We start from the raw sequence: 19,740 nt of genomic DNA on the forward strand, positions 1-19,740 counted from the left end.
GCCAGCGTAGAAAAATGTGCCCAAAACTTGCTATCCCTCTTCCTCGATTTCTATGCCTTTCTCCTGATGTATGGTTTTTCCTTGGGATGCGTGCCAATAAATGTTGCTGCCCAGATTTGTTGAAATGTCTTCTTGGTACTCTCCTTCACTTCCTCACTGCTAAGAAATTTTCTCCTTGCTCTCTCTTCTCTTTCTCTCAAATGCTCATGAAAGAATGAATTGACCTTTTCCTCTTCTCTTCTCCTTTTATTCTCTAAATGACCTTTTGGGTTACTCTAAGATCTAATGGCTGAGATTCATTTAGATCTAGGGATGAGAATAAATGTGCATTTATTTCTCACTTTCTATTTTTTTAACTAACCCACTTAGCCTTTTATTTCCATAGTCACTTTTTCACTTTCTAATTCTTCATTCACTTTAATAAAGTCACCTTTAAATTAGAATGTAACTTTACCACTTATAAAGTCACTTTTAAATTAGAATATAACTTTACCACTTATAAAGTCACTTCTAAATTAAATTGACTTTACCACTTATAAAGTCACTTTAGGAGAAAAGTAAAAAAAAAAATTTGGACACTTTTCCCTAGGCCAAAGATCAAAGCCTTAGGGAACCACTTGTCCTCTGGTACCCAAATTTTAACACTACAAGACACTCCTACGACAACAGATGCCCAGGAAACAACGGAATATCACACTCTGCAAACTCAGAAAACTTCAGAGTCTGAGCCGATGGATGAGCAAGGAACTAGTTCGCAGCATATAGAAATCATTCCTGCATTGCCAACATCGGAAATTATCCTAAAGGTGACTAAAATTCCTCCTTTAGATGTGTTCTACAGCCCACTGCACAAGGCTATAGTGAGAAGATAGAGGAAAAGAAGGAGGGTGGAAACACCCGAGATCCCAGTTGGGAATGAGCCGATGGACATAGTCTGGAAGGATATCCCTTCCAATCCTACTGAAAATTTAACAAGATTGTCGCAGTTTACAGGGGCGTATGCTACAGCCACCATGGATAAAGCTACGGAGGTATCTATTTTGTTAAGGGAGAGGGAAGAGAAGATAGCGCAGCTCGAGCAACAACTGCAAATTGAAAAAGCAAATGTGAACCAGCAAGCTGCTGAACAAATCACTCAATTGCAGCAAAATATGGAAGTGTTAAAGATAAGCCATGAAGCAGACATTTCTGCGAAGAACATGCAAATTCAAGAATTGCAAGAAGCCATGGAAAAATATGAAGATGTCCCTACTGTCGATGAATTCATCAAAGAGGCACTAGAGCTAAATTCCCTTCTATCGAAACAACAAGATTTATTTTGCCAAAGAATGTCGCATGTCACTCCTTATCTGATCACTAGTGATCAGTTGACAGATAAGGCGATTGACCAGAGAACTGAATTTAATGATTTAAATACAAAGATCTCTGAATTCATTGAATGGCAAGAAACTGAAGAAGGAAGGAGAGCTAATCTGCCCAAGATTGAGGAGACACATAAGGACATTTTGTTCATAGATTGGGATGCGTGGATCAAACAAGCAGAGTTAGCAGTGGCAAGAGCAGAGGAGTGGCAAAGAACATAGTAAAAGCAGTAAATTACACTTTGCACACTACCAACTTGATGAAAGAAGGTAATCCAAAGGTGTTGCCAGATTTAAATGACTTGGATCAAAACTGGAAGGCAAAGGTGAAAACCCAAAGGGAAGCGATCACAAAGTTATCAAAGGCTGACTGGGAGGCATATTGGCAATACCTTGTCAAGCCTCACAGCTAAATCATGACGCTCAATTGCTCACTCCATTCAACTCAAAGGATGTTGCCACCTCTCACAGATGCTATCTTCGCAAGACAGGTCAAAACGCAGTTTGGGGCACCTCCTCAAGTGAAACCGATGTCCGATATATGTGATCTAAAGGAGAAGTTGGCAGACAACAAATCATCTTTATAACCTCTGTTCATCCAGTCACTTTTATTTTTAGAGTTAGTTGCTAGTTAGGAGGAAGGTTGTTTGAAACCTCCTCAAATTTTTGTATAATCTATTTTTGAACATTAGTTAGAATAGTATTTATACCCTTCTCATGCATTTAGAAAAGGGTCCAGAATTTTATCAAAAACATTTGCAAAGAATGCACTTCTGTAAGTTTGTGAATGCCTTGATGAAATTATGGAACATGGTCGTTTCTTTTAAATATCAAACTACTTTCCTTTGTTGATGCATTATTGTATACTTGGAGAATAATTTGATTTGGAGAAAGGAGTCGATCTATGTCATTAGTCAAATGAGCAGAACCTCACACATATGGTACTTTTATCTTGTATGAATAGTTATGTTTCTGTTTAATTAGTGATAACATTTCGTTTTCATGAATTGTATATGGAATATGTTCTTTCTGTTATGCGTTAATTGCACTATTGTATGATGCCTAGCTGAAAGTGTTTATTTTCATATATAATCATCAAATATATGCGATATAGTTTATACATTTCTTTGACTAACTATTTAGTCAAAGAAATTATCTTTACACGTTATCATCTCTGTTTAATGCGTGATTGATCTTTATTATCACATGTCAAACAGATATCTTTTTAGATCGCATATCACACAGAATACCCGGGTTTATATTAGATTAAGTTAGCTAGAGATTTGCATGATAGAATAGGCCATTTAGTTATCATTATTCTTACTGCAATCGCTTGAAAACCACCCACTCTTATTTTAAAACCCAAATTGGGAAACTGGTCCCGTCATCCCCAGTGGGAGCCACCACTTCAAACGAAAAAGACGTCATCTTTAAGGTCCGGACCGGGTGGTTATCCCCCATGTTGGAGCAGCAGAAATATGAGGCTTCAACAGGTCCTCAGGTCATAAGCTCTCCCTATAAAGACAGGGAGCTCATCCCAGTGTGGTGTATTTTCTATGACAGGAAGTTGGTCCCAGGATGACAAATTTTCTACAATGTCGTGAGGTTTGCAGACCCTTTCCTACCCATGGGCCATACTACAGTACGACTCCCCACTGTTGGCGCTCTGCAAACTAAGTGAAGGTTTGTTGTTATATTTGCATCCTTTGTGCTCCAGTGTTAGTAGTCGTTTTGTTGTTCCTTGTATATTGTTTTGGTTTGGTAATTTCATTGAGTTTTGCAGGTGCCCATCTTTTGCGTCCTATTTTTACATAACACAGTGATAGACCATTCATTCGATTTGGTCATTGTGTTACCTTCGGCGCCCTCCCAAATTGTTGAGTCTACAGGTGTCTCATTCAATTGTCCGGCCCTTGTATGTGGTGTCTGGTACTCGGGCACATTTTCTATTTGGTTCTAAACAAATCATGGGACTAATTTACTTAACGGTGCCTTGCTCAGCCTCTATATGTTGTCGCTACCACAGCATCAATGTCTATAGTAACAATACCTATACCAATATCTAAGGTCGCTCACCCTTTTAGTGTTTGAAGATGACTTTCTAATGTGGCCTATTCGCTCGAATTCCAGTCCCTATCTACCTATATTTTCAGCTCACCATTGTCATAAACCACAAGTTCCATTGCAGGTCACACCAATTGTGTCTGGTCATACCCTAGTTCGGTCAAGTCAAGTTACTATAAGTGTTTTCATGGCTCCTAGGCTACATCGCATCCACTTCTTGACGTCGGCGTTTGTTCAGCTGGCACTCTATAGCATATCATTTTGACTCTGCTCTGCCCGAAGTGAGGAACGGAATCCTTCAACTAGAAGCATGGGAATTTGGCAACAAGCCATATTTCTCTAATACTGATATCAGTGCCAACACCTTCAGGTGGACTCCCGATCCCAGGAAGTTTTGCAAACGAAGACTTCACTTTCTCCATTTAGTGGCTCTGCACCGTCAACTCGAAACCTTGCTCCGTGTGTCATAAGGGATAAGCAAATTTGCAGGACAAGGAGAGATCAAACGGATCTTCTGGGACATTAGATACAATCTGGAAGACATTGTCGCCAGATTATCACGGGTGGAACGCTATGTAGTCTCTGATTCCAGCTCCAGCTTTGACTCACATCCTCACACACCAGCTGTTATCAATGCACCAGCAAAGGATTTCCACCAAGGCAACTCCAATGCTCCTTCTCCAATCATTATATTAGACTAATCCTCTATTATGCCACTCAGTTATTCATTTTTGTATATGCTATGTTTAGTTCTCTATGTTGTATGGCGATCAATATGTCTCAGAATGCTATATGCAACCACTGTTGTGTTAGAAAGCCCACAAGGCATCAATGTAAGTAATTGTCAATGGGCTACATAGTTAGACAGTTTCTATGTATTTTTTGGTGTCCTTTTTGGCTAAAACTGGGATCACAGGAGTAATGGTTGCTCAGTCTAGCTATTTACGGGATCCCACAGAGTTTTGGGCAATCAGAAGTTATCGATGTAACATCAATCTTTTTTAATATAAATATACTTATATAGCTTACAAGAAAAATAGATACTTCAAAGGGATTGTAAAATGGACAAAAATAAAAAGTAATTAAGGAGACTAACAATTGTGCCTTATGATATTAATGATTGGAAAAGCGAGGTTGGTGAGATTTAAGTATATCAAGCTAAAGTTCTTTGTGAGGCTTTATTTTGTTGAAATATTATAGACAGATATCTATCCAATCTCTAACTAGATATTATATTTGGTTCTTAATTCTCAATCAGATAGTGATGGTTGGTATTCTGTGAGAAGCTGAATTGTTTCAGTCTCAAAGTCTTTGCAATCACTCTCTAGCCTTTCCACACTTTAGGGTAACTCTTTAGAGGTGTTTTTCACACAGTGAATTGGCAGTTTGAACAAAATAAGTTGTTGTCCCTGCATTTTCACACAGGTCTTATAGGTTGTCATACAGGACAGCAAGTTATTTTGACTTGTAACTCCTTAACCAGATTTCAGAATTAATAAATAATCACATATTTGGTTAAGATAACTTCAGCAAACCAAAATCCATAGGTTACATACTATATCTTAGAATTGGTTTGGCTACTAATATCTGTGGTTAGAATTCTACTCTGTTTTAGCATTATTTTTACGCAGAACAGCAGATAGACTAAGAACACCTCCACTCCATTAATTCCATATAAGACACTGGACATAAACCAAAGTTACTAGGAGATATTTAGGTACTTCTCCCTTGCCTGTTTAGGAAGTGTTGGGCCTAAATAGCAGGGGTTTGGGCCAAGGTGATAGTAGGTTCCTACCCTGTGTTTGTCCATCTGGCAAGGCTATCAAGAACTTAATGGCCCTGATAAAAAGATCAGTAACATTATCTTTTATTTTCATTATTTAATTATATATAATATTTTATAATGATATGCCTGATTAAATAGGGGAAAAAATTATTTATCCTAGCCTACAATTACTTGATTAAAAATTTTAAAAACGCTATACTATAGCAGGTATTTTAAATAAACATTGTGATTGCAAATAAAGTCCAAAATTAGGGAGGTGGTGTATAACTATATCATATACCTCTTATGAACATCAACGTACTCATCTGTTTCATCCACAATTTCTTCCTGCAACAATTTAAAGTAAAGACCATTAAGATTTACATGCTCTCAACAAAATACTTTTGCTTTAAGTTGTTTAACATGTACTTCATATCCATCTTGAAAATGAGGGAAAAATAGAAATTAACGAAAGATACTTTGACAACCGAGAATACATCAGAAGGCCAAACCTATATAACCTCTAATAATCAAGTTTACTATTTCGGATGTTAGTTTGAAATTTCTCGTGATGTCTAAAACATAATGAATGTCATTGAGGATGAGAAGCTGAAATAAGGTGTGGAATACTGCTTACTTGCAAGAGTTCTTCAAAAACATCTTCGAGGGTGATGATACCAATGACCTCCCCATATTCCCCGTGAGAAGAAAGTCCACCCTCTATATTGCTTGAGTCTTCATAATGCTGCAAACTAGGATGCTTCTCTTCTGGATTTACTTTGCTGCGTGAGTCTTCCTTCCCATTCACACCCTTCTCAAGGTCAACATTTATAGTTTGAGTCAAATTATATGTCATATCAGATTGAAAGTCTGATTTCTCTATTTCATAAGATCGCACTGCTTCATTGCCACATGGAAGTGGTTTTTCTTTTCCCTTTGTTTTCACAACAGCAGCCATGTGACTGCTTCCCTTCTGAAATTCATTGAGAATATCATATAAAGGCATGTCTGCTGGTACCCTGTAATATATAGATAACTAAAGTGTCATATACACAATACTGCAGATAAATAAACATGAATTTGTGAACAAAAACAGAACGATAATAAAAGTATACCTTGGCATTCTCCTTATTGAAACAGCACTGACAGGGGTCTCTGTCTCAGGACGAACTGTTATAAGGTTTTTCACCTATTAACATATTAATTATTAACAACTTCGGCGTTAAATCATGCTAGGAGAAACAGAACTGACAAAACTTACGTGAGAGAAAAATTGCGCATCACTGAAAATAAATAAAATGCACAACTCTTACGAACTATGTTCCCCAAAATGCTTACCAAGAGAAGTCCTACGATGTTCTTGGGGCTTCCTGAATATACAGGAATACGACTATGGCCTCGTACCAAAATATTTCCCATTGCTTCCCTGCAAAACCTCCATTCTGTGTGAGACTAAAACCTGCAGAACGTTCATAGTAGGCATGGCATTTAAATTTCAATGGAAATGTTGCCTTTGCATGGATATCAAGTAACCTGTATAAAACTTGGAGACCATACCAGGAACCATAACTAAAAAATAAAGCATTTGTAAATTATATAACGAAATAAATCAAGCACATTTTCAAATTTTTCAAAGATTATAGTTTATTGCTAAAGTTAACCTCAAAAGGGCTAATGTTGTGGCTTTCAATGTTTCTAGAACAGAGGCCTGTAACATTCATGTTTGTTACAAAGGAATGGCAGCAGATGTGAACACGTCTTATACCTATCTAGGCATGGTGTTTGTCAAAGCAACGTTCAAGATGACCCCCGCTTCTGAAATCCTAATCAACAAGGGATATACATAATGAGAAAGTGGTTTATGGAGAAAACTGTTACACCAATAGTTGAAATGCCCAACATTTTGGGTGAACCCTTCACCAATCATCAGGGACATGAAGCAGAACAACATAGGTGAAGAGGAAGAGAGACCTAACCTATAAAAATGTGGTGGTGCCGAGAGAGAGAGACATTAGGAAAGAGATGTTAGAAATTATTAAAAACAGAGAAGGTTTTATTATTTTAAAAACTTAATAATATTATAGTATAATAATAACCAAAACTTTTGTTAAAAATAATTATTAATAATAATGTTATTAAGAATTATATGAAAAACTTTATTAAAAATATATATATTAATGAAGACAATATTATAACATATATTAATAAAATAATTATTATCAGTATTAAAATGTATTGGTAATACTAATAATATTATTTGAATGGTTAAATGTTAATATTTAAAATAATGAAATTATTATTATTAGCTCTTTCGGAGAGAGTGCCCAAACCTTCACTTTCAAGATATCTTGTCTAAGATCAACTTTTTCGAGAAGGTTATACGACCAACTTTATCCATGTGAGATATGGTGCATTGGACTTCAATAAACAAAATGGTCCCAAGTTCAGAGAGCCCTTATCTCCATACTCTCTAAAATCAATAGATCCAAGATACTCATCCCTCCTGTTATTATTTTTGCAGAGAGCTCAATTACCACCCATACCTTAAGGCACCTCCATGAAGCAATGGAATGACTTTCCAAGTCAAAAGCTAGTTATAAGACCCCCAAACTGCCATGTTGATGTCCAAATACATAGGGTCAGCCTACAAGTTCAGCTCATTAGTCTTCATGTTGGGTCCTTTAACTTGTCATCATAAGTGTTTTAACTAGGTGATTACCACTTCATCCCTTCAAGCAATAATCCTTCAAAGGTCACTTAAGTCACCCCTTCATTTCATCCGAAATACCCCCACGGCTGTCATAAGGTTGCCAAGTACAGGTCAGCCCTCCAAACAAGTGAAGATCATCTCATAAAATGACCAATGAAGAGAGCACTCAAGGGTCTTCCATGTGGCATGGATAGATGAGGTTCATGTGTGCACAAACAGCTTCAAATGTGCCTCGAAGGGTGTCAACAATGCCTCAGGCTATGTGAGTTGCATTGGGAACTGCAAAATGCATTGAGAAACATGAAAGAGTCCAAACATCTGCATGAAGCCAATGCCAGCCTCCAACCCTAGGATGCTCTACCAATAGGATTATACACCATCCAGCAAATCTTCCATCAAAACCTCCATTAATGTCCATGACAACAAGTAGGTATCCCAGCTGTCCAAAGCTCAAAAATCAAGGCCTAATGAAGAAATTCACTAGGGTTACCACTTGTCAAATGAGGGGTAACATAGGCTCCAACTTAGGGACATGTTTTTCTTGGGAGTGCATGAGAAACTCAGAGTCCTGTCATATACAGTGTGCTCCACATCAGAAAAGCAACAAAATTACATGCTCCAGAGTCCAGAGAGCTTATTCCTGCTACATTATTGATCAAATGAACTTATTCTGCTCCTACTCTACTGCAGCAAATTCTAGATGAGGCTGCCAGGTGAAATCAGATAGCCAATGTAGCCACCTCTACACCCTATCAGTGCCATGTCCCTTTCATTAGTGTTTAATCACTGAATATACAAAGAGATGTCAAAATCTGGGTAGTTGCAAGCTAGAGTATGTTGAATGGTGTTGTCATTGATGCCAACGTCATCCTTGAATGCTCTTAATATACGTCAATGGATTGCATTGATTGGAATCTCCTCTCCTGCGGTGTGGTCATGATGCCCCGCGTTTGATGAGGAATTTGGATGTGAGGAATCAGTAAATTTGCAAGGAAGGGCACCCTCATTGCATAGTCCTCGTCATGATAATTCCAACAGTAGGTAGTACACCACATAACTCCTCATGGTTGAGGAAATATGTCATCTTAAAGTTGAAGCCCCAAAGTTTGGTCAAGGAGCCCCAAATTGAAAATTGAAATTGGGCTTGTTGATTAATAAAAGATGGCATCAATATTAAATTATCTTTGATAATTTTATGGGCTTTGAGCTGCCCTAATCTGTCCTCCTTAAAGTAAAGAATAACCTCTTTATGTCGACCTCAAGGGTGATTAAGTTTTTGGCTCCAAAATTTTTAATTTTGAAAATTCAAATTTCAATTTTGTTCAAGTCGGCTCCATGGCCTGTTGGGCTAGTTGGCCCCTCCTTTTAGCCCCTCCAACTACTATAAATAAGGAGGCTTGTTTCCTCTCAAAGGTAAATCAAACAAAAAAATCATGATCTGAAATATCTCTCTGTAAGGCCTGGGCAAAACATGATATTAGTAGATGGCCAAGTCTGTTCTAAGGTGAATTAAAGATTATTGTTTGAGATGACTGTTTTTGTTGAAGTCTGAAGGAGTTTTGTTGGAGAATATTCGTTTGCTCTCAGAGAAATCCAGGATTTTCAGAATTATCTTCTGAGGACACTTTGCTGGTTACAGAGCACTTTTTTGAGGCCATTCAGAGGGCATTTCGGAGGCAGTTCTGTTGATTTGGGGCAGCATCGGATGTGCTCTAGCCGTGAAAATTGGTGGAGAGGCCAAAGCACATGAGATCTCCAAGACCCAGAAATCGTTTTGGAAAATTCCATCTAGATAAAGAGTTATTAAAATAATTAATATTTTTAATGAGTTCCTAAGTCTAATCTTAGGAAAATAAAAATATTAATAAAGATAAGGATGAGAAGTTTCTAAGAGACGAAGATCAAGTCTATTTTAATCTTGGCCGTTGTTTAAGGACTTAATCTCGGTCATTGATTCATCAATAGGAAAAGTATAAGAGAAGGCTTGAGGGTCAATTGGAAATACACTGAGGGAGACCAGTCAGTTCGATTTCTGGAGCGGGGCTTGCTGAGAAATTCGAACTAGAAGACTGGATTGCAGCAAGAGGTAGCGAGTACGTAACAGAGAGGCAGGGACAGTGCTAGAGGATCAGCACAGAGATCAGAGAGGCAGATGCAGAGCCACTCAAGAAGACGCAGAGGCAGCAGGACTCAACAGTGATTGGAGGGCCTGCGTGGGTAACGCAAAGAGGCCAAGTGCTGACGTAGTGAGGCAGAGTGCTGACACAGAGGGTTTGGGAGCTGCGCAGAGGCTAGCTGGACTGACGCTGAGCCTAGGGGAGGTGTCGGAGAATTTATCTCTGTTGGGTGAGCCAGTTTGGCACCCTAGTTGTACTCAAGAAAAGCTAATTAATAAAATCCTCCTCTGCTACACTGGTTTTCCCGCATTGGGTTTTTCTAGGGACAATTGTCCAAAAATTACTGTGTTGATGTGTTTGATTCTTGTGCATGTTTTCGTTTATGTTTAATGGTGTGATGTCTGCAGTAGAATTTATTTTAATATCTACTAAAGGGATTTCGTAAATAACTTATTGAAGAACAAATAGGTAAAATAAATCAATTGTTGCAGTAATAGAATTTTCACATGGTATTAGAGCAAGGAATTAGAGACAGGAAGGGAAATCAATTATGGGTCGAGATCAGGATGCAGAGGCATCTATGTCAGGAGACTCGTGCAGACTTTCAGACAATTGCACAAGAGATAGTAATTTCGATTTCTCTATGCTAGCTTCCAAATTGGAAGAAGAAGTTGCTTGTGTGACAAGCTCTGCATCATCAGAGGTATGGTATATAGACAGTGGAGCCTCTTGGCATATGATAGGAATCTGGGAATGTTTCTCAGATTATCAGGAGGAAAGGATGAATTTTTAGATCACCATGGGGAATAAGGCAAAGTGTACTCCAGTAGGGAAGGGTACCATAGTTTTTCAAACAGAAACGGGAGAGCGGTTCCGTGCTACCAATGTGCTGCATGTGCCAGGACTAGGGATGAACTTACTTTCTGTATCACAACTTCAAAGCAAGGGCTATGATGTTTTCTTCATTAAGGAGAAAGTATACATCAAACACCCGCGTTGGAACAAGAAAGTGCAGATCAGAATCAGAAGTAACAAGTTCTACAAATTACAGCTAGAATCACCAATGGCACTGATAGGTAGTAATGGAGACAAGGATTTGAATGAACTATGGCACAGAAGAATGGGACATTTGCACCATGGGGCTCTGAGAATTCTCAGGAAAACTGTAACAAGAGTTCCAAATCTTAGTACAGAACGAGATGATGTATGCAGAGGATGTGCTCTGGGCAAGTATGCCAAAGCAGCATTTCCTAGAAGTAAAAATAGGGCAAGAGTGTACTAGGATTGATACACTCAGATATCTGCGAACCAATGTCCACTAAAGCCCTTAGTGGTGCCGAATACTTCATCGCCTTCATTGATAACCACTCCAAGAAAACTTGGATTTATTTTCTGAAAACCAAGGACGAGGTTTTCTGTCGATTCAAAGAGTTCAAGGCTTTGGTGGAGAATCTGACAAGGAAGAAAATAAAAGTTTTGCGCTCAGACAATGGTGGAGAATATGTTGATAAGGACTTCAGTGATTTTTGTGCTAGGGAGGGCATCAAAAGAGAGTGGACAACTCCTTACAATCCGAAGTAGAATCGGGTAGCAGAAAGGAAGAACAGGACTATCGTGGAAGTAGCTAGAGCCATGATGTATGATCAGGATATGCCAAAATTCCCGTGGGCAGAGGCATGGAACACGGCAGTCTATGTCTAGAATAGAACTCCTCATAGGGCATTTGGAAATATTACTCCAGAGAAAGTCTTCACCGGGAACACACCTGAAGTTAGCCATTTTAGGATATTTGGGAGTTTAGCATATTGTCGTATACCCGAGGAGAAAAGGAAGAAGTTAGATCAAACTGCAGAGAAAGGATATCTAGTGGGATATAGCGAGAATGCTAAGGCATATAGAATCTATCTTCTAGGGAGCAGGAAAGTAGTAGTTCGACGAGACGTGAAGTTCATGGAGGATAAGGCCTTCAGAAAATCTCGAGAAATGCCTTTCGAGGAGCAATCAAAAGATGATCTATTGGTCAAACCACTTCAACCAGTGAAAGCCAAGAATTCTCCCTCAGAACGGGAAGAATCACAGGAAGAGGAGGAGATAATAGATGCACCTGCTACCAGAGGAAGAACGAGCCAGGAACTTCGACAAATTCTGCGGGATGCAGAAGATTTCATTGGTGCACCGAGAAACAATAAAAGGGAGCGAAAACAACCAGATAGATATCAGGCCTTAGTAGCTCAGGATGGGGAGCCTTCCAGTTTTCAGGAGGCCGCTCAACATCAAGTTTGGATGGATGCGATGGTAGAGGAATACAACTCTATAATGGTGAATGATGTCTGGGAAGTAGTACCTAGGCCTCAAGACAGATCGGTGGTAGGTTCGAGATGGATCTACAAGATTAAATACGCTGCAAACGGCAGTGTGGAAAAATACAAAGCCAAGTTTGTGGCTAAGGGGTATGCTTAGAAGGAAGGAATTGACTACAAAGAGACCTTCGCCCCAGTAGCCAAGGATACATCTATTAGAACCATGATATCTCTTGCAGCACAGATGGGATAGGAGATTCATCAAATGGATATCAAAACGGCATTCTTGAATAGAGTAATAGAAGAGGAAGTATACATTGAACAACCAAAAGGTTTTGAGACACATGAGAAGAAGTCTCATGTATGCAGATTGAAGAAAGCCTTATATGGGCTCAAACAGGCACCTAGAGCATGGTATGGTCGAATTGATGGCTACTTACAGAAGATGGGGTTCGTTAAGAGTGATGCAGGTCCAAATCTCTACTATCTAATTGTAGAGAATGAGCCTCTAATCCTAGTATTATATGTGCATGATCTCTTCCTGGCAGGATCATTCAGGCTCATCGAGGACTGCAAGAAGAATCTAGCCACAGAATTCGACATGAAGGATTTGGGACATATGCATTATTTCCTGGGGTTGGAAGTTTTGGCAGCAAAAGGGGGAGATCTTCCTTGGACAAGGGAGATATGCTACATAAATTCTAAAGAGATTCAGGATGCAGGACTGTAGGCCTATGGCTACTCCAATGATAACCAACTGGAAGAAAATTGATGCATCAAAAGACAAGGATGTTGATCCCACCTTTTACTGGCAGCTCATAGGGTCCCTTGATGTATCTGGTCAATACCAAGCCAGATATTTGTTACGTTGTCAACACCCTCAGTCAATTCATGGTGGAACCGAAGAGGGCGCACTGGGCAGCAGCCAAACATGTCCTCAGATATATACAGGGAACAGTCAATTATGGACTCTTGTACACCAGGAGTAAGGATATCAGATTGAGTGGATTTACTGATGCTGATTGGGTTGGAAGTTCAGTGGATCAGAAAAGTACCTTTGGGTATTGTTTCAACATTGGACCGGGAATGACCTCTTGGTGCAGTAGGAAACAGAAATCCGTATCTTTGAGCTCAGCTGAAGCAGAATATACGGTCGCTAGCACAGCTTCGTGTGAAGCCATATGGCTTAGAAAACTGCTTGTGAACCTATTTAGAATAAGGATGGAAGTGACCAAGATCATGTGTGATAATCAGAGTTGCATCAAGCTCTCTGAGAATCCAGTATTTCATGATCAGTAAAGCACATTGATATTTGGTGTCACTTTTTCAAACACTGTATCCAATGAGGAGCTGTACAATTGAGCTACACTCCTACAAGAGAACAAGTGGCAGAGATCCTTACCAAGGCCCTTGGAAGAACAAATTTTGCCTATTTCAAGGAGAAGATGGGGATGATAAAGAATCCATTTCCATAGCAGAAATGGGTATGATGTTGTAGTGCAGATGTAATGTTGGGAGGAAAGGACCAGCAACAGCATGGATGCAGAGGGAGTTGCAGTGTTGGGAAGAAGGACAAACAGCAACATAGATGCAGAGGGAGCTGTCACACAAATGTAGCAGTGGTAATGGCAGAGCCATGGGCAGCAATACAGGATGCAGCAATGCAGAGGATGTTGGGCAGGAAGGCCAAGCATCAGCACAGGTACCGGTGCCAGATGATCAAGGTGATGCTCAGTTGTGGAGTATTACTAGAGCACATTCCTCGCTAAGAGGGAGTGTTGATTTGGGGTAGCATCGGATGTGCTCTAGCCATGAAAATTGGTGGAGAGGCTAAAGCACATGAGATCTCCAAGACCCAGAAATCGTTTTGGAAAATTCCATCCGAATGAAGAGTTATTAAAATAATTAATATTTTTAATGAGTTCCTAAGTCTAAACTTAAGAAAATAAAAATATTAATGGGTATTAATAAAGATAAGGATGAGAAGCTTCTAAGAGACGAAGATCAAGTCTATTTTAATCTTAGTCGTTGATTAAGGACTTAATCTCGGTTGTTGATTCATCAACAGGAAAAGTATAAGAAAACGCTTGAGGGTCAATTGGAAATACACTGAGGGAGACCAGTCAGTTCAATTTCTAGAGCTGGGCTTGCTGAGAAATCCGAACTAGAAGACTAGATTGTAGCAAGAGGTAGAGAGTACGTAACAAAGAGGCAAGGACAATGTCGGAGGATCATCGCAAAGATCAGAGAGGCAGACGCAGAGGCAGCAAGACTGCGCAGTCACTGGAGGGCCTGCGTGGGTAACGCAGAGAGGCGAAGTGCTGACGCAGTGAGGCAAAGTGCTGACGCAGAGGGTCTGGGAGCTGCGCAGAGGCTAGCTGGACTGACGCTGAGCCTAGGGGAAGTGTCGGAGAATTTATCTCTATTGGGTAAGCTAGTTTGGCACCCTAGTTATACTCAAGAAAAGCTGATTAATAAAATCCTCCTCTGCTGCACCGATTTTCCCACATTGGGTTTTTTTGGGGACAATTGTCCAAAAATAAATGTGTTGACGTGGTTGATTCTTGTGCATGTATTTGTTTATGTTTAATGGTGTGATGTCTACAGTAGAATTTATTTTAAAATATTTAATGAAGGGATTTCGTAGATAACTTATTGAAGAATAAGTAGGTAAAATAAATTAGTTGTTGCAGTAGTAGAAATTTCACAATTTCGAGTCTGTTTTCTGAGATTAGTCTGAGGCTCTCTGTAGCTGCCTCAGAGATCGAATTTCATCCCCCCTTTCCCAAGGCCTAATTTGGACTATTGTGGGTTTATTTACTACAACACTCTGTGGTGGATTCATTGTGACAGAGACCATGTTATGAGGCTAAATCCGAGGTCTTTTGAGGCCACTTTTAACAGCATTCTCTAGCAAGTTTCACTGATTTTTTTCTAACCAATCTTTGGGTTTAAACTTTTAGATTTTGGGAGGCTCTTCATTGGGTAAACATTACACTTTGAGATCTAACTTGCACGGCTTCTGTGGAAGTGTTCTGAGGTATCTCGGGCTTCTTCTTCTGTGGTAGCTGAAGCTTACTTCAGCCTATTCTAAGGCATGTTTTGAAGCAGATAGTGGAACCTTTTTAAGACTGTTTTGTGGTGATTCCAAAGGCATATCCGAGCTATTTTTGAAGCAAGGTTTGGTGGATTTGTGGATAGTTTGCTAAGGCCTGATTCAGCCCTCTTTTGTGTGAAAATTCGGTTTCCCAAATTTCTACTGCAGCAACTAATTATGTTTCTTCTATTTGTTAATTACTGAACAACATTATTTATTGTTTCCTACAGTAAACACCAAAACTAATACATTGCAGCCTTCACCATTTAAATAAAATGTGGAAACAAGAAACTGAACAAGAAAGAAATACACAACACATCTACACAGTTATTTTTGGACAAATGTCCCCGGAAAAACCCAATGTGGGAAAATCGGTGCAGCAGTTGAGGATTTGTACAATTAAGTAGTTTTCTGAATACAATCTTTGGATGTCTTACTGGCTATCCAATACAAAGAATCTGACTAATAGAGAGATGAGTGAGATATACTTCACACTATCACTGGCGATCCAGTACTGATCCAACCACTGAATGACTAGCCCCTAGCTGCCTCTGCGCAATCATTGCACTACTCTACGTCACGGCTTCTGGGAACTACATCTTTCCTTCAGCTGATCGATTTGCCTCTAGAACTTCGACTTTCTGCCCTCCCAGTCTCACAACCCGGCCACTAGCTCTAAAACTCGACTTCTCCAACAAATTTTCGGACCTCCTCAAGGCTTCTACGATGCCTCTGCATGGCCTTGCATCAGCCTCTTCTGGCTCTCCGCTACCTCTCCTAGATCTCTCTCTGCCTCCTCTACTGAGTATTCCCGGATCAGGAGAAATCTCCAACCAAAACTATCCCTACCCCTCACTGCAAAATATCACTTTGAATTGCTCTCTGGCAGCTGCTCTGCTTTAGAAATTTAATTAATTATTTTAATAAAACTGTCTCCGGGTGGAATTTTCCAAAACGATTTGTGGGTATTGGAGAATGCATGTCTAAGCCTCCCTGCAAATTTTGAGACTTGGAGCACATCCGATGCTACCAGAAATCAACATTTTGTGACGGTGCTAAGGACAACTTTCAGAGCTCTGTTTGAGACTTATTTCAAGGCGTGAATGGTAGTCCTAAAGTGTAGTTATGGTCTGTCTTAAGGAAAATCTTTCAGCTTGTCAAAGCATGGTTGAGGCCTGACTGAGGGTCACTTTAGCCCTAAGCAAAAGGCTATATTTGAGGGCGGCTTAGATCAAGTTTTAACAGTAGCTTCTAAGACCAAGCTAAACAGAAGTAAGGCAGTTTTTTTTGAAGGATAGAACAAGGGAAACTTCAGGATAGGACACTTGGCAGAGTTTAAAGCAAGTAGTGGCACATCTCTCATTAACAACTCAATTACACCATGAGACAAGTTTTTTAGATTGTTCATTTTGAGTTGAGTTGAATGTTGAGGCACGAAGCAGTTATGATACTTGACAAATTGATAAAGTTAGGCACACCACTGCATATCTGGGGCTACATCAGAAGAAGGGTTGTTGGTATTTCACCATTGCATATCTGACATACAGCAATGTAAGGTTCTAGGGCAGAGAGCTTCGATCATTGACATGCACTTGATATTGCTATATAAGTGCACTGCTTCACCTCTTATCATCATAAGTGTAATTGTGTCAGTGTTGCTCCTTATATGTCACTGATCTTTGTTAGTTTGACTCAGTTTTGACTGAGTTTGCATGGAGACTGTTTCCACCTAAATCCAAACCTGAGATTATCATGGAGAAAGTCTCTAACTCCACTTGGTGTGGCCTTGGGGGCAAGTTGCAAGCTGGGGATATCACCCAATTCCCAACTCCTCCGTCTAGGCTAACTCCTAGTGAAGCCAAGGGGGGTAATCCCTAAAGAAAAAAACCAAGGCTTGATTAGTGTTGTGCTAAAGAAGTTCTTGGAGTTCATATGATTTAAACCAATTTGCAATTCACCATTAACAAAATAGACCATCACATGTGCTTCAAAATAGAAAATGATTTCGCAAGCATCATATATCATTCATGATGAAACATATATAAGAGTGCCAAACCAATGAATGAAATATTTAAGCAATGTAAAGGTATGATCAATAAAGAGACCAGTGCCAATAATCCAAATAGATGCTTGCAAGAAAAGTAAAGTACTTGGAGATGAAAAGAATTGAAAGCAAAGTACTTGAAGAGCTTTGAAATAAAAGGTGCTTGAAACAAAGTGCTTTGAAATAAGAATTTGCCAACTTGTAAACAAAAGCAATGATATCTCAATCAAGTACACAATGCAAATATAAGGTGTGATGAATTGCCTCTTGGTTGATTTTAGAATTAGTTAGGTTGTCTCTTGAGTTAATGTAAATTAGAGAGAGATTGCACCTAATCTAATGTGAAACTTTTCCTCCAAGCCTTTGTCCTAGCAAAGATAAGGATAGCTGCAAGGAGATCCAACATGAGGAAGTTTAGCTTCAATGAGTACCCACCTGATTTCACAAGTCATCCCACTCGCAAGTAGATCCAACATTGGGCTTCCCCAACCTGATTTAGCAAGTCGAGTGTTTACCATCTCCAAACTCGAAAAAGAGATGGGTGAAAAAGGGGCCCTGTTAAACTATACAACCAGTTAAGCTGGAGGTTAATTTCTCTAAATGCAAAAATAAACTCAGATATAATAGTACTAGCAAGTTAAAAGACAATATGAAAAAGAGAAATGATTACAATGGAGAGATAGTAAGACAATGAAAATAGCTCATGAAACTAGTTAATCTCACTTAGCCAGTTAGAATGCACAAAATGTGAAATGAGATGCAAATTTAAGAGGCTATGAGTGTATAAAACTTACAAAAATAAAACTAATGAAAGAAGATATTGTCTAGCCTAGATCACTTAAGAAAACTAAAGAGAAGAAACCAATAGTTACTCAAGCAAGCATGCATGGACACCTTCCCCAATTGGGGAAAAGAATTGCCAAGGGGACAAGGTCCCCAAGCTCCCAAGAGAAAATGTTAGTCCTTTATTAGAGTTAGAATCCCTCTCATAAAATGAGGGATGAAAAATGGAGTTGGAGACAAGGCTCACAACAAAATCTTGTGGAAGGATAAGATGCCTTCTCCAAGTGTCTAATGAGTTACAATGAGTAAACTAGCAACCACCTTTTGGGAGGGACTCAATGGATTTAGAAAATTAATTACAACAAGAACAAATTGCATAGCAGTATCAGATAGCCTCCAAAAGGTGAATGTCTCCAATGAGAAAAGTGATTGAACCTTTTTCAAAAGTGATTACAAGTCTGTCCCAACAAGCTGAAATTTTTCCTTCAAATCTGCCCAAAGGGGACACTTGGGTTTGACAAGAAAAATACAAAAATATCAGTTCTTAAAAACATTGCCAAGTCTGCAAGGAAAAAGCAGTTTTCTAGATGTACAAATTCTGCCCAATAAGGCTGAACCAGTGCTGCAGGGGAGAGACACCCCCCCTGAATCCACTCCCGAAGCGCACTCTGCTTGGGAGCAGATCTCGAGCAACCTCAGGAGTGCGCTCCCTTCAAAAAAAAATGCTCTCTGGTTTTTCGAGTGTGAATGTCGGAGCGGTCGGGGAGCAATCGCTCCCAACTTAAAAAAGTCGCTCTCTGTGGGTGCAGCCACAAGTTTTTTTTGAGGGAGGGGAAGAGAGGCCAAAAGAAATAAAAGCCCTCCTCCCCTCCCACAAATGCACCATTTGCTTTTTGTTGAGAGTAAGAGAGAGCAAGAAAGGGCCTGAGAGGAAGATTGAAAGGAGCAAGGAGGTGAGGGAGAGGGTTGCTTGGGAGCTTGAGGAGTTTGAAAGGGAGATTGGAGCTTGGGATTGAAGGCACCATTGGAGAGCCAAAGAGGTAGGTTCTAGACTCTAATCCCATTCTTTTTATTTTTCCATGTAGCCATAGCATTTGTATTTTTTATATGTCCATTGTTGAATGAAAGATGTTCTCTTCTCTCTTTCCCATTCCCATTCCTCCTTCATTTTATTGCAGGCAAGAAACTATAACTCCACCAAACATCATGGCTATATGGCTTGTCATTCTCTTGATGTTGGTTCCTTTTTTTGTTATGATGTTGTTGGGGAGCAGAATAAGAAAGGGTGATGAAGAGGATGAAGAAGTGGGTAGTGGTGGATATGAAAAACCTGGAGAGGAGGAGTACCAGAGGAAAAGGAGGAGGAGGATAATGAGAGTGGAGATGATGAGGGAAGAAAAACCAAAGTAGACCAAACCCCCTTGTGGAAATATGTTACTAGGCTTTCAGGAGAGAAAGGGGGTGGAACCACTTCATACACTTGTGCCAAAAAACATCTC

General features: G+C 39.6%; 1 protein-coding gene across 1 annotated transcript in view; it reads right to left on the reverse strand.

The window, feature by feature from the left end:
- Positions 1–19,740, reverse strand: part of LOC149203220 (DUF21 domain-containing protein At4g14240-like) — a 210,673-nt gene that overhangs the window by 31,171 nt on the left and 159,762 nt on the right. The window contains exons 8-11 of the mRNA XM_089403363.1: positions 6,529–6,616; positions 6,306–6,379; positions 5,828–6,209; positions 5,492–5,538 (exon numbers count right to left, since the gene is read on the reverse strand). Of these exons, the coding sequence (XP_089259489.1) occupies positions 5,492–5,538; positions 5,828–6,209; positions 6,306–6,379; positions 6,529–6,616 (591 nt within the window). The remainder of the gene's footprint in view (positions 1–5,491; positions 5,539–5,827; positions 6,210–6,305; positions 6,380–6,528; positions 6,617–19,740) is intronic.

This window comes from Pinus tabuliformis, chromosome 2_1 (genome assembly GCF_031772625.1).
Source record: "Pinus tabuliformis cultivar Carrire ecotype Pingquan chromosome 2_1, CPIR1, whole genome shotgun sequence".
NCBI classification, from domain to species: Eukaryota; Viridiplantae; Streptophyta; class Pinopsida; order Pinales; family Pinaceae; genus Pinus; species Pinus tabuliformis.